The sequence below is a fragment of the Macrobrachium nipponense genome, chromosome 10 (assembly GCF_015104395.2).
Source record: "Macrobrachium nipponense isolate FS-2020 chromosome 10, ASM1510439v2, whole genome shotgun sequence".
Classification (NCBI taxonomy): Eukaryota; Metazoa; Arthropoda; class Malacostraca; order Decapoda; family Palaemonidae; genus Macrobrachium; species Macrobrachium nipponense.
In genome coordinates this window covers 80,253,080-80,266,873 of record NC_087204.1, presented here as the reverse complement: position 1 = coordinate 80,266,873, position 13,794 = coordinate 80,253,080, and the positions used below count along the sequence as shown (strand labels likewise).

Genomic DNA, 13,794 nt, shown 5'->3' with positions numbered 1-13,794 from the left:
GGCAGTGAAACCAAAACCAAAACAATGTAGCGGAGAAAGCCTAATAGAAACGGTAAAGGGGGACCCTCTTGGGAAACCGGGGTTTTTGAGGGGGGGGGAAACGGATACGAGTGGCGACAATCGCCAAAAGATTAACAGAAGCGGTTAAGGGGGACCCTGTTGGGGATCGGGGGTTTGTGGGTTGGGGGAAACGGATGAGTGGCGGCGATCGCCGAAAGATGGGTGGAGGAAACGGATACTGGTAGTGACCTAACCTAACCACACCAAACCTACCTAACCCGACTTAGGGTGCTGTGCCCTGACCTGGCCAGGGGGCGATTGTGACCTAACTATACGAACCACCCTAACCTGACTTAGGGCACATGCCCTTTCCCTCTTTGCAGTGTTCACATTGACCACTAAAATTGCTAAAAGGCCACTTTTAAAAAGGAATGAGCGTAATCGGGTTAACAGCGGCAAAAGCAACATGCGATGGATGAGGACTAGACTGCGATGCCATGTTGACTGTTTTGAATGGTCGCGGGTTGTGGTAGGTCTTCCAGGTCGAAAGGACTACTTACCTGTGTGGATGGATTTGGTTGTTGTGCCCGGCCCCTGGAAGTGGCCTGTGAAGCTGGCCACAAAACTGTAAACCACCCCAAAATTATCCATGGCACTCTTCTTCTTCTTTCCTCCCTGAAAATTGCGAGTTTCCTTTGACTCAAGAACGTCGTCATCGTTTAATAGATTGTTGTGAAGAAAGTGTCCCAGTGTCTACGGATACAAGTGGTGTGCGGATTTAGCACATGAAATGGAAAGTTTATGGACACAATTGACTCCGCAAACATTGAGATAGTGTCAATCTTCTACACGTAAGGTGTTTTAAGTAAAAATTCGAAAGCGTCATGGAAGGTCATGGAGGTAAGTTTGCACTGCACACGGCTAACTGTCAGTAACCTCTCTTTAATCTTAAGGGGGCCGGCCGGCTAATGCCCTTTTTTAAGGACAGGACTTTGATATTCATACCACTTAATAAGGTGACTTGGGACATCTCCAACCGCATATGATTTTCGCCTCTGACCTTCGGTTTTGTGACGCCAGGGCGATTTATCCAGAAAATAACCATTTTTCAAATTCTATCTCCGCCCTTGATATTTAATATTAAGACCTGGATTACTACCATATATGACCTGATGTAAAGACCTCCAATCGCAATGAGAGTTTTTTTTCTAAAAGTCATTTTTTTGCATAGCTATGGTCAAAAATAAACCCTATAAATCAGGAGAAAAAAATTTATAACAAAAATGTGAAACAAAAATTGGAAAAAAGGGCTCTATTTGATTGTTCTATAATGTCTTTCTGAGTTATATACCAAATTCCAATGTTATAGCTTTAAAACTAAGGGAGAAGATAGATTTTGAAGGTCAATAAGTATAGTTTGAGATACGGGCGTTCAAGTTTTCCTTCGTATTTCTATAAACACAATATTAATAAATAATGATTATTATGAATGTATATTTGTTTTTTGTGTAATTAATAAACCAAAACTATTTTATTTATCATAATTTAATCATAAATGATGATCCCTTTGCTCATATATTGCAACCTGGGGCACTGCTTGAGGCAAGATGGGGGCACTCCTTCCTACGCAATTCTCTCTCTCCCCTTCACTAACTCTGCTTATTACAGCGAATTTTCTTCTTTTGTGTTAGTGAGATGTTTTCCTTATATTTTCCTCTTGGGCATGATGAAATTCTTGCCCGAAACAAAGATAAACAAACGTAATTGCAAGAGAATGTCAAGAGGTGAAACTCGAAGGCGTACACTTTTTTTACAAAGACAATCTAATAAATCATGATTATTATGAATTTCATATTCCATTTTGGGTATTAAAAAACCAAAACTTTGTTATTTATCATAAATGAAGATCTCTTTGCTCAAAGATCGTAGCCTTTAGGCACAGTGTGACGGTGTGCTGTCAAGCAAGACGGGGGCATTACTAAGCAACCCTCCCCTCTCTCTTCACTAACTACGCATATAGGTATTATGATATTCTCTAATAACACTGAGCGTTTTTTTCTTCGTCTGTATGTTAGCAAGATGTTTTCCTTGTCTTTTCCTCATTGGCATGATTGAAATTCTTGCCGCTACAATAAACATACATGAAAGCAGGCGAATGTCAGACGTGAAATGGAACGTGTAGACTGACTCGACGTCTGTGATCGCACTAAATCAGGACTGGACTTGGTAGCTTGAGCCTGAAGTCTCCTCTCGACTCGGGGAATGTCTACAGATGCCATTTCTCCCAATTTCTTTGACAATAATTATCAAAATTTACGATAATAGAAGAAATATTATATTTTCTTGTACGGATCAATGTTTTAGGCTTATTGAGTTACGTTAACTAATTACCCTGTAACTACGAAAGTAAGAGGAATTTTTCATGACTGCATTTTTCGCCCTATACCTCCATATAGGGGGAAACATCAGTACAGGCCAACCCTCAATCACGGTAGACGGGTCTTATTAACTCGATATTTAATTGGTGAAACATGAATACAATTGCAACTCTAAGCATACCATTTAAAAAGACTGAAGTTTCGTCAACATATTGTGATATATTTTTTTTTTGAAAGCCCCATACGAACTAAAATAAGCCATGTGAGCTCTTCGTAAAATATGTTTTCAAGGCAGTTTTGAAATCCAATATGGCGGCTACGTTTTTCATGGACGGTTCTCATCAGTGACGGACACCATCTTTCCCCAGCCTTCCCCAGCATCATTTGAACAATGTTAGCGTATGTATGTAACGTTTATTGATCTTACTCAAGATTGCAGTTGTAATCAGCACAATAAAACAACATTTTGTTGCCTATATTAGTGAAAGTATGAAACTTGTTATTCCCGGGGTTATGGTTGGAACTGATTCATTCTTACCTTGTAATCGGCGGTTTTTTATTTTCCTTACTGCCATCACAACTGAAACCCTCCACAGTGCTTATTTGATTGTTATTATACACATTTTGGTCTCAGTTCACTCCACATTGCACTTTAAACCCGTTGCTGTTCCTGGTTTCTAACGCAGCGCGCCATAAACACAATTACAAACAGCAGACGACGACAGACGACGACAGACGACGAAAACTGCAAAGCTTTTATTCCCTAAACTGTTACTTTACTCGTTATTTCAGTTTAAATTTACATTGTTATTTAAAAATTTTGATTTAATTCATGTATATTATCCCTTTTTTACAACCAAATTACCCCGAAAAATTACAGATATTTCTAACGTAGATAAAATCAAATGTTTCTAACGTTTTCTACGGTACATCTGGCTGCCGAAAACCATAGAGGAACGAATACGGAAAAGTGCATAGAGGAAAGGGACTACGTTTTTTTTTTTTTTTTGCTTTTTTGTTTTTGCTAGCACTTCATTGATTTCAGTCTTTATTAGTATTTTGAATTTCTTAAATAATCGTATGCCAGAAATAAATGTAACCTTTAATGTTGCATGCTTTAATGTTTGCATGCTAAGAATGGCAAAATCATCGTTGCCACATTAGTGGAGGCTTCACAACATACGCCGTTCCATTATTATAAACTGTTTCCATGAATTCTAGTTGTCACAGTAATGCAATAATGATAAAATTGCTTTAATATTTATGTTATATACTTCCATACATACGCCTAATTTCACCAATTTCAACGTTTGTTTATAGTCTTATAACCAGTGGAGGGTAAGCACTACCGATGGCCACAGTGAATGTCCCGTTCCTATTCCGTCCTCTCTCTCTCTCTCTCTCTCTCTCTCTCTCTCTCATTTTTTTAAATTTTACATACCTATGTCCTGCTTAACTATTTTGCGAGCACTAGTAGATGCACCTACATTCATCATTACGACTGAATTAAAAACTTGAAAGTATTTAATTAATGCTATACAAGTATGAAATATATTTTCTTGTTCATTTTTCGAATTACGATAAAAGGACAAACAGAGAGAGAGAGAGAGAGAGAGAGAGAGAGAGAGAGAGAGAGGAGAGAGAGAGAGAGAGAGAGAGAGAGAGAGAGAGAGAGAGAGAGAGAGAGAGAGAGAGAGAGAGAGAGAGAGAGTTGAGTGGATCAGTGTATAAATATATCGGTCAATGGGCAGGTAACAACCGAGTGAATCGTTAGATATATCCACCAATGTAAACTACTATTATTAGATAGATAGATGGAAAAACATCATAGAAAATAAGTTTAAACTGCAACAACTTTCAGAGAGAGAGAAGGGAAGGTGAAGGAAGGAAGAAGGACAGGGGTGGCGGTGGAGGTGGGGGGAGAGGGTAGGTGGAGCTGTTTACTGGTGTGGTTCCTATCCCATTTCTGGATAATGGAGTTTTGGTCTATTAAGTACAAGGACCAAGTGTAGTTATTGTTTACGATTAGTGATTCACGATACCCTTATAAATTACGGCACTGGGGGTAATGCACTAAAGAAAAATCTCGCTCTGTTACGAGTGTTCGTTACAGAAATAGGTATTGCCCAAAAACGTGCTTGCACTGTCTCTGAAACCCATCCGTAGACATGCTGCTTAGTTGTCAATCAAGTTTTTATAAACCAAGTATTTTTTACAAGCTAGCTATTGAATAAATTTGTATTTTTCTCAGTCAAAAACATATGCCCCTCAATGCTAACTTTCCTCTTTTAACGACTTTCTGGTCATTGCAAATTCGGCCCCATAATTTCTTATGGTGCGAAAACAGACAGAGGCCCCATGGACCGAAAACGATTGCGTCACACTACGGCGATAATCCAGCAGTAAAACATCTTCAATAAAAAGTATCCAGTAAATAATATAATATGCGCATTACGATTATAACAATTACATGTATAGCTGATAACAATCTGCACGAATAACTGGTAAACTGTTCTGCAATGACAGTTGAGTATAGCAATTATTTACAATAGGTACGAAAGTCAAGATGTCGTGACGTCATAATACAGAACTTGAAAGAACGTTCTAATTCAGAAAAATAATTACTTAAATTTGAGTCAGAGTCGAGTTACTTTTTCAATAACGAATATTTTCAAATTAATCATCATAAATATGTAAAATATTGATGTTTTACTACTTATTTAAAAAATTAGCCAAGAGCACGCTTCTCGTCATCTTCTACCCCAACAGCTGTTTACGCCTGGCTTGTTGTTGATGAGAAATCTGGGTTTCGATTGGTTTATTGTTGTGATAAAAGTGCTCCAGTGTCTGTGGGTACAAGTGGTGTGCGGATTTATCACAGGAAATGGTTAGTTTATTGACACAAGCTACTCCGTAAACATCGAGATGGCGTCAATCTTCTAAATACCTCGAGTTGTAAGTAAAATGTTGAACGCGTTTTGTGAGATTTGCACTACGTTTGAGACCGTTTTCAGTACCCTCTGTTTAAATCTGTTTAAATCTTAAAATTTGGCCTTAATTTCTAACTTTGGGGAAAATACTTACTTCGAAAGGAGAGTAGAGGTCTTTAGCTCCGTTTCTCACCAACAACAAGTCGCGACTGATGCCCATCTCGGGTGTCAGGACGCGTTATAATGTACTTTTTCGGAGGGTGGCTTGCATTGATGGTAGCTGGCCTGCGTGGCTTGCTGTGATGATCTACCCTATAGAGGTTCCGGCCGGCCCCCTTAAATTAAGACACTGTTTTGTGCTTTGGAGAACTCTTATTTTGAGAGGAAATTAGAGGTCTTGAGGTGTTGCTTCCACGACCAATGACTTGTGACTGGTGTCCATCTCCGGTGTCAGGACGTGTTAAATAACTTTTCCTGGAAGGTGGGTCAACGAATGGGTAAGACTGGCCCAGGTAGTCAACTCGGTTGTTTCCCCTAATCTCGATTGCCTATTCTAACCTTGGCCCGCGGTCCCTACCCTGGCTGACTTGAGGAGAGGACCCCCTCCCAAAGTAATTCGTAACCCCTTAAGTAGTATACTTCCGCCCCCCTTGACTGATTACTAACGTGGTAAGAGAGAAAATGAAAATAAGGTACCTAGGTATACTAGTAGATACCTAGCCGGTAGGCTATCGTGATTAAGCCCTTAACCTGACGTACCTGAATTACTGGGTAGACATAGTAGAGTAGGCCTAGGAGATATCGTGACACGTGAAAAGGCTGATGTTAAACCTCGCAATACATGAGATGAAGCTGATAAAGTTGCACTTGCACGATAAATACTACCGATGGGGGCCATTATCTTTCCGCAGCAGCAGCAGCAGCAGTAGTAGTAGTTTGTAAGTGGGTAGTAGTAGTTGTAAAGTGGGATTTTCTTTTGAAAACGGCTCACTTGCTTGTTTTCATCCTCTTTTGTTTAAGTTTTCTCTCTATGTAATGCCATAGTTCCTTTATACATTCGTTCTTGTTTCAACTTTACCCCTCAGGAGATCTGGAAATAATTAGGCATTTATTTCTCTTTATTTTCTGAAATGGCTGCTGCATACAACTATATCTCTTCCTAACTTCATTATATGCTGGACATTAGAGTAAGAAATGTTCTAAATTTTCATTTCCCCTCACAGCACAAGCATTTTTGTATCTTCCCCTTTTTGTCTATTTTTATCATTTAATCCCAGTGTGCCTAGTCAGGCACTACTGGTCAGAATTGTATTTTCAGTGCTATCATACTAGATTTCTTCTCTGATGTTTTCTTTATATTTTTTGCAGATTCTTAATGTTGTCTTGTCATTCATTTCATTCTGCCATGCTTTTCTGTCCCAGTTATTTATGATTTTTTTTGCTGCTTAATTTTGATTCAATTTTACTTAAGTTTATGTTCAATTCTTTCATATATTCTTCTTTTCTCATTATCCAGGGTGTTTACTTGTTTTCATACTGATCCACGGTTATCTCGTATAGGAGCCTATTTACCACCACTCTCAAATGTACGTTTCAGATAGAATAGTTTATTCTTAATATCTCTTGAGTGGCAGGAAGAGTGCCCTATTTCGGATCTTGGGAGTAATAGTTGTGGTAAAAGCCTTTAAAACAGCTTCTTTGCTTGTTCTCATAGGAAGTCAACAAACAGCTGCGGACGCGCACTACACTCCTAGAGGTAGTTACAGAACTTCTTCTTGACTAATCGATGACTCCTTTGTAACAACGCTAACTTTTCTAGTTTTCGAGCTCCGCTTAGTATCCCCACTTTTGATCTGACTCTTGTTACTCAAACATTCATTCACTTTACAGGTTGAGGTTTTAATGCCAATTTTCAATAATCACTTTATCTTTGTTACTTTCCTAATTTTGAGTGTTTCTGTCTACGCCAAAGCCATTACACTTTCCTGTAAGCAATGCCTCACAGATATAATTCACAGTGGGCAAACAAATAACTTTGTACATTTAAACATCAAAATTAGCTTACTGTACTACTTCTATAATAAAATTACCTTGCTGTTACTTTACTTACTTTTTTTTAAGTGACTTCCCTTGGACCTTTACTGAAAACCAAGGACTTCACGACGAACAGTTCTTGACTCACTCTTATTTATTCACCTCGTTTAGTTAGGTAAATTTGGATATCTAAGGCTGTCCTCATCCTTTATTTTCACAAATTCCTTAGAGAAAAACTGTTTAGCATCGTCTTCTGAAATCTTGCAGAGATTGCAATACCTCACATTGACTGTAGTTTCCATTATAATGCCCTGCATCGTTTGCTTAGATTTCTTTAATGTAACAGTTGATCTTCATTGTTTGTTTGTATGTTATTTTTACGTTGCATGGAACTAGTGGTTATTCAGCAACGGGAGCCAATGGCTTTACGTGCCTTTCGAACCAAGTCGAGAGTGAACTTCTATCACCAGAAATACACATCTCTAACCCTCAGTGGAATGCCCGAGAATTGAGCTCGCGGCCACCGAGGTGGCAGGTCAAGACCATACCGATCACGCCACTGAGACACTGAATTGATCTTTATTGAAGTTTTGTATGAACCTCAGCCTCTTCATTTCTTTCCTCTTCTGCTCCTAGTCTTTGCAATCTTCTCATTGCCTTTCTTTTTATTTCCTATTTCAACTGTCTTTCATCATATTTTCTCGCTTCTTCTGTCTGTCGTATTTACTGTGTATGTATTGTTATTACAATTTTTTTTTATATCACTGTCCCATAATGGCTTTCCAGTCATTCCTTTACTATTTCTATCTTTCGTTTTTTGTTCTGCCCAGAGTTTCTTGTTTTGATGCTTCTATATATATATATATATATATATATATATATATATATATATATATATATATATATATATATATATATCACGAAAGTTATGATCGTGATCAAATAAACAACGGAGTATCCGCGAGATCTTTCGACATTCAACGTCATTTACTTAGCAGATGAACAGACTTACATGAAGAATTGACAATACAAGAAGGGTTGTATAACTGACAGATAGGGATTATAAAGAGATTAGTACCTAGAATCCGACACACCTGGAAGATGAGTAACCTTCCCAAACAAGCATAAACAATGGGTACAATTAAAAGTTTAAGACAATAATCTCAGACAAGGGCAAGACAATTAAAGAATTATTATAGGTGACAGCTATTCAGAAACTTTGGTAAAACAACAGCATATTCACAATACATATTCAAAACCAATTACATATTAAACATACATGACAACGAAGATATCTCTAAGGCAACTAATTTTTATTTAAGTCTGTAATTATATCTTTGAGGTCATTCTTAAACATGTTACAAATACAAGGGTCTAAATGAAACAAGCCACGACTAATATTGAAATTACAATGAGAAGTAAGTTGTATTAAAGCAGATTCTAAAAGATTTCGTAATAAGACATCTTTTGACCAATCCAATTTACTTCGGTGGTTGTTTTCACTTAAAATGAATGAATATTGCATTAGATGTTTGGCCAGTTTTTGCAGAATATTTATGCTGGCTTAACCTTACTTCTAAGCCCTTGCTCGACTGTCCGGGATAAAATGAGGGACAATCCACACATGGAATTTCATATATTATGTTGTTGCTTTCTCTGGGGCCATTTTTTATTAACATTCCTTTTAGTGTGTTATTATAGGAAAAAACAAGGTTGACCTTAAAGGCTTTTAACAATGATTTAATGGTTTCAAATCCGTTAAAATAAGGCAAACTGAGAATGTTCCTAGAATTTTCTTCGTGTTACTTACCCTATAAAACTTTTTGTGGGCTTTATTATAACAAATATCTAATAATGTGAAGGATAGCATAAATCTTTCCCTATTTTTCTTATGTATTCAATTTCTTGATCCAAATATTGAGGACTGACAATGCGACCAATGCTCGTAAAAAACAACAGAAGAAAAAATTTATATTTTTATGTTAAGATGGTGGCCTGAACAGAAATGAACATAAGTTAAGTTGTTGGTCGGTTTTCCTATAATACTGAATTTTACATTGAAATGGTTCTCTATGTATCAAAACATCTAAGAAAGGGAGGCAATTGTCTTTTTCTAATTCTAGAGTAAACTTAATCGATGGTACCTGGTTATTTAATTTAGAGAGTAAATCATTTACATCAATACCGACAGGCAGAACAGATAAAATATCATCAACATATCTTAATACCACTTTACAGGAATATAAATGAATTAGGTAAGTAGCGTTTTTTCGATTCCATCTGTCTGCAGGTTTGTCTGTGCTGCTCTGTGACTCTTTCGTCATTAGAAGATGCGAGGGACAGGTAGCCTAATGATCTGATCTAGCCCAGGCCCAAATACACCAAGAAAAACTAAGGGTAAAAAAAAAAATGAGTTGGGTTCAAAACCGAAGGAAAGGAAAGAATGACGATGAAAGGTATCAAAAGTAGCGTATAAGGAATGAACAAGGGAGACAGGAGATGTCAGAAGGAAAGGAATAAGAAAGCTAATATGAAGGAAGCAAATAGACAACAGGAAAGAATTATTTTACTCTAAACACTGAGAAAAGAAAAGAGGAAGAAAAGCGATTATGAGATACTATAGTTGAAAATGCTTAAACAACGACTTAAAATTATAACTCACAGACATAAATTATATGTACGCTTGGCTAAAACTGAGACTAAAAGGACAATTTTATTATTATAAATTAAAAGAAAAATTAAAATGTCTCGGCAAAATAATAAACAGAATGCCAACACATATGAAATCAAAAGTAAAAGTTTATAAATCATAAAACTGTAGCTGAAACAGCTACACGCGACCAACCTTTTGAGCATCAAAGATAAAAACTCATTAAAAATAAACAAGGTCAAGAGGCACAAAGAATGACAGAAATTTAAGCTAAAACAACGGTATAGCAGAGGAATGGTTGTTCAGAGTCGGAATCCGTAGTTTGATGTTTAAGGTTTCCAGAACCAGTAGTTCGTCAGTTTATTTGTTTGGCCAATACCTGTAAAATCTTCATATTTGATGGGTGTTTTACATTTAATGAAGTGATTCCTTATATAAGAAGCTGCTGGGTAGGATATTACTAACTCCCCGATGAGAATCGGCGTTGACCCTGAGAAGACGCCGGGTAGATCCTATATATTTTCTCAGATTACATCCAGTGGTGTAGATAGCCTTCCATCAGTGAGGTGGGGGGGCGGTGGGGGGGCAGGTGGGCAGAGCTATTTTTTGGGCGGGCCAAAGGAAATGGCATAAAACTTATATAAAAATTATATAATAAGTAAAAAAATAGTAACGAGTAAACATGCATTCGAAATTATGGAGTTCAATTAATTCTCAACTCTTACTATTTACCTCACAATTTCGCTCAAAACTATATATATATATATATATATATATATATATATATATATATATATATATACATATATGAGTGTTGTAAAGGTAACAAGAATCAAACTAATGTTATTATGAATATAGCAAAACTGTAAATAAACTTGAAATATATAAAATAATTTCTCAGGTAAATAGCATTAGAATGGATCAAAATAATATCATCAGCAGCACAAAATGTCAATTGTATTTTAAAAAAAATACTACTAATACAGTAAAATAAACAAAATACTTCTCATTTATATACGAATACAAACTGTACAGGTAACAGATAAAGTCATTAAGAATATAGCAACACTGTAATTAAACTAAATGTATTTTTCCGTATTTCAAATTAAAATATGCCCATGACATGTGAATGAATCGACAGCTTTAACTGCAAACATATACATTATTATTAATTATCTTTTCAGTAAAGAAGTATCTCTCTATTATCATGTTGCTTGGCAAATTTAGATACAATTTTGTCCATATCGATAGATTTGGCTCGACACGTGGATCCAAGGACAGCAAGTGAGGACAATCGTAAATCATCCATGGTGCTGAGCAGATAATTTTTTTGATTAGCCTCATAGATGAAAAACTTCATTCACTTGCAGCGGATGCAGGAGGCAGAACTATGGCTATTGTCAGAAGTTTACACAAGTCAGGAAAGGCGTCTTTGTAAGGTGACATGAATGAAGATAGTTTGTACAAGAGTGGTGATCTTGACTCCCTCTGAATCCTTGCGCTGAATGAGCCTTTTGGCTTGGCGTACTTTTACAGCTAAATCAGACACTTCAACTTCTTACTGGACTGCCATGGTTCAATGATCACTGCATTAAAATAATTGGAGCTTCTTGGATCCAGTGCTGAAATCGACCTCAGTAATTGCTAGAAAGCGGTCAAGCACTGGGTAGAAAAGAGTTACAATACAAAAATCATGTTTTGAGTCAGGTGTTTCTTCCTGGCCAAGGGTAATACTTGTTGCAAAGCCATCAAGCATGGAAACTTGCTGTCTTTTTCTTCATGATTTATGAGCAAATCTGACTGGGATGTCTAGTTGCTTTACCATGTCTTTTGCTTTGACCAAAGAATATCCCAATTTGAACCCTCTCTCTCTCTTGCTCCAGCTTCATCATACAGTCTCAATCATGTCAGCAGCAGCGGCTAGATCAAGTGTAGGTGATTGCAACATTATCTGACCAGCAGTTTGGTACTGTGCAGCAGATTTTTAAACACAACAAAGCTTAGCATGAATGAGAAGTTAACTGCATTGAAGAGTCCAGCTGCATCACCAGCACGCTTGCCAGAGTGCTCATTGGCTACTTCCTCTAGAGTTTGGAAAATAGCTGGTAGTTTCAGCAGCATTGCTTTGCAGGCTACATACTGACATGCCCATCTTGTGTCACTCAGTTTTTTAAGCTTTTGGTTTTGTTTGCCCGGAATTGCCTTGTTTTGTTTTTGCAGGAACCACTCGTGCAGCACAGCTGATGGTATGAACACATATATGGATTACAACAATCAAAAGAACTGGTCTGCAATCTTGACAGACTTAACAGCATCCACAATCACCAGATTTAGGTGGTGATTATAGCAATGAATATAAGTTGCTTCTGGTGTAGCCTCCTCTCGGAAAAGTTTTTGTAAACCAGCATTTGTCCCACTCATTACTGAGGCCCCATCATATGTTTGACCAACGCAATTCTTTGCATCAATATTGCATGTCAGTAACATTTCACATATGCTGTTTTTTTAAGATACTCTTCATTTAGTTCATGCAGTCTTACGAACCCCAAAAACTCCTCATGAAGGATATGATCAAACAAATACTTAACAACAACAACGGATAGCTGTTCTCTTCCACTAATGTCCTTTGACTCATCAAAACCATTATAGAAAACCAAGTAGATTGATAAGCTAATCTGTTATCTCATCAAGGACGGTTTTAGCCATGATTCCAATAATTTCATTCTGAATGGTAGGACTGGTGTATTTGGCATTCATGGAAGACAGATGGGCTTTGATAATGGGATCTTTTTTACTGATGAGTTCCATTATTTCAAGAAAATTGCCCTTATTCATACTGTCAGGACCTTCACGATGAACCCTTTGGGCAATTTTTTTTCCCGAGCTGTTATTATGGGATAGTGTTTCCCTAGTTATGTGTTCTTCAAAATCTTTCCAAGCACACATGGAGTACCTATGAAAATCACTTTTCTCATGTGAGAAGCCAGCATCTTTTTTCTGCTTGCTTCTTCCACTGTCTGTACCCAGTAGACACAAAGGCTGTTTCCGAGGCTTTATTTGGATGTGGAAAGTTCCTACGGCAAAAGCAATATGCAGCATCGTCATTACGGAGTATTCCAGCCAGGAATGACTTGTATACCAAGATGCCTTAAATGATCTTAGTCTGTTGCAATTGAGGAGTTGGAAAAGCATTGCCAGAGCTGTCTACACGGGCTTTTCTGTTTTACCTTGACTCATATCTGCTGGTCCTGGTGGTCTTAATGGAAGTTTTTCACGATGGGCTGTAATTTTTTCAGTCGTACCTGAGTCATAAGCTAGAGAACCAGATGACAGACAGCTTTTTCATCAAAACCAAAATCGATGAAATTAAAAATTGCGTTTTATATAATTAGGCTTAAGGGCAACATATAATAAGGTAGTTTTTATGTATACATCTTACTTTGGTTTTGTGAAAACGTCAAATTATTCATATTCTATAAAGCACAGGTTCATTACGACTGCTCAATGACCAAGAGCCCGTGTCAGCACAAGGCTGACTTAATCTAACAACACAACAACAGGTTCAAATGTTTCATAATGTACTTATTTCTTCCCTCTACAATCAAATGCGTATGGAGACAAATTAAAGACTGCTGCAACAGGAGCTGTCTCGTCAACTGACAGAATTTCTATTTAGATATCAACGGTACAGCCTACAGACAAACACAGGAATTTGAAGCAAACTATCCTACTTGAATGAAACATTGCTATGAGAAAAATTCACCATGCAAACAGAAACCGATGCCATATTATCAAGAAGCAG

General features: G+C 37.2%; 1 protein-coding gene across 1 annotated transcript in view; it reads right to left on the bottom strand.

The window, feature by feature from the left end:
* Positions 1-6,225, bottom strand: part of LOC135224179 (uncharacterized) — a 39,131-nt gene extending 32,906 nt beyond the window's left edge. The window contains exon 1 of the mRNA XM_064263049.1: positions 6,068-6,225. Coding sequence (XP_064119119.1) covers positions 6,068-6,206 — 139 coding nt within the window. The 5' untranslated portion in view covers positions 6,207-6,225. The remainder of the gene's footprint in view (positions 1-6,067) is intronic.
* Positions 6,226-13,794: the final 7,569 nt, after the last annotated feature.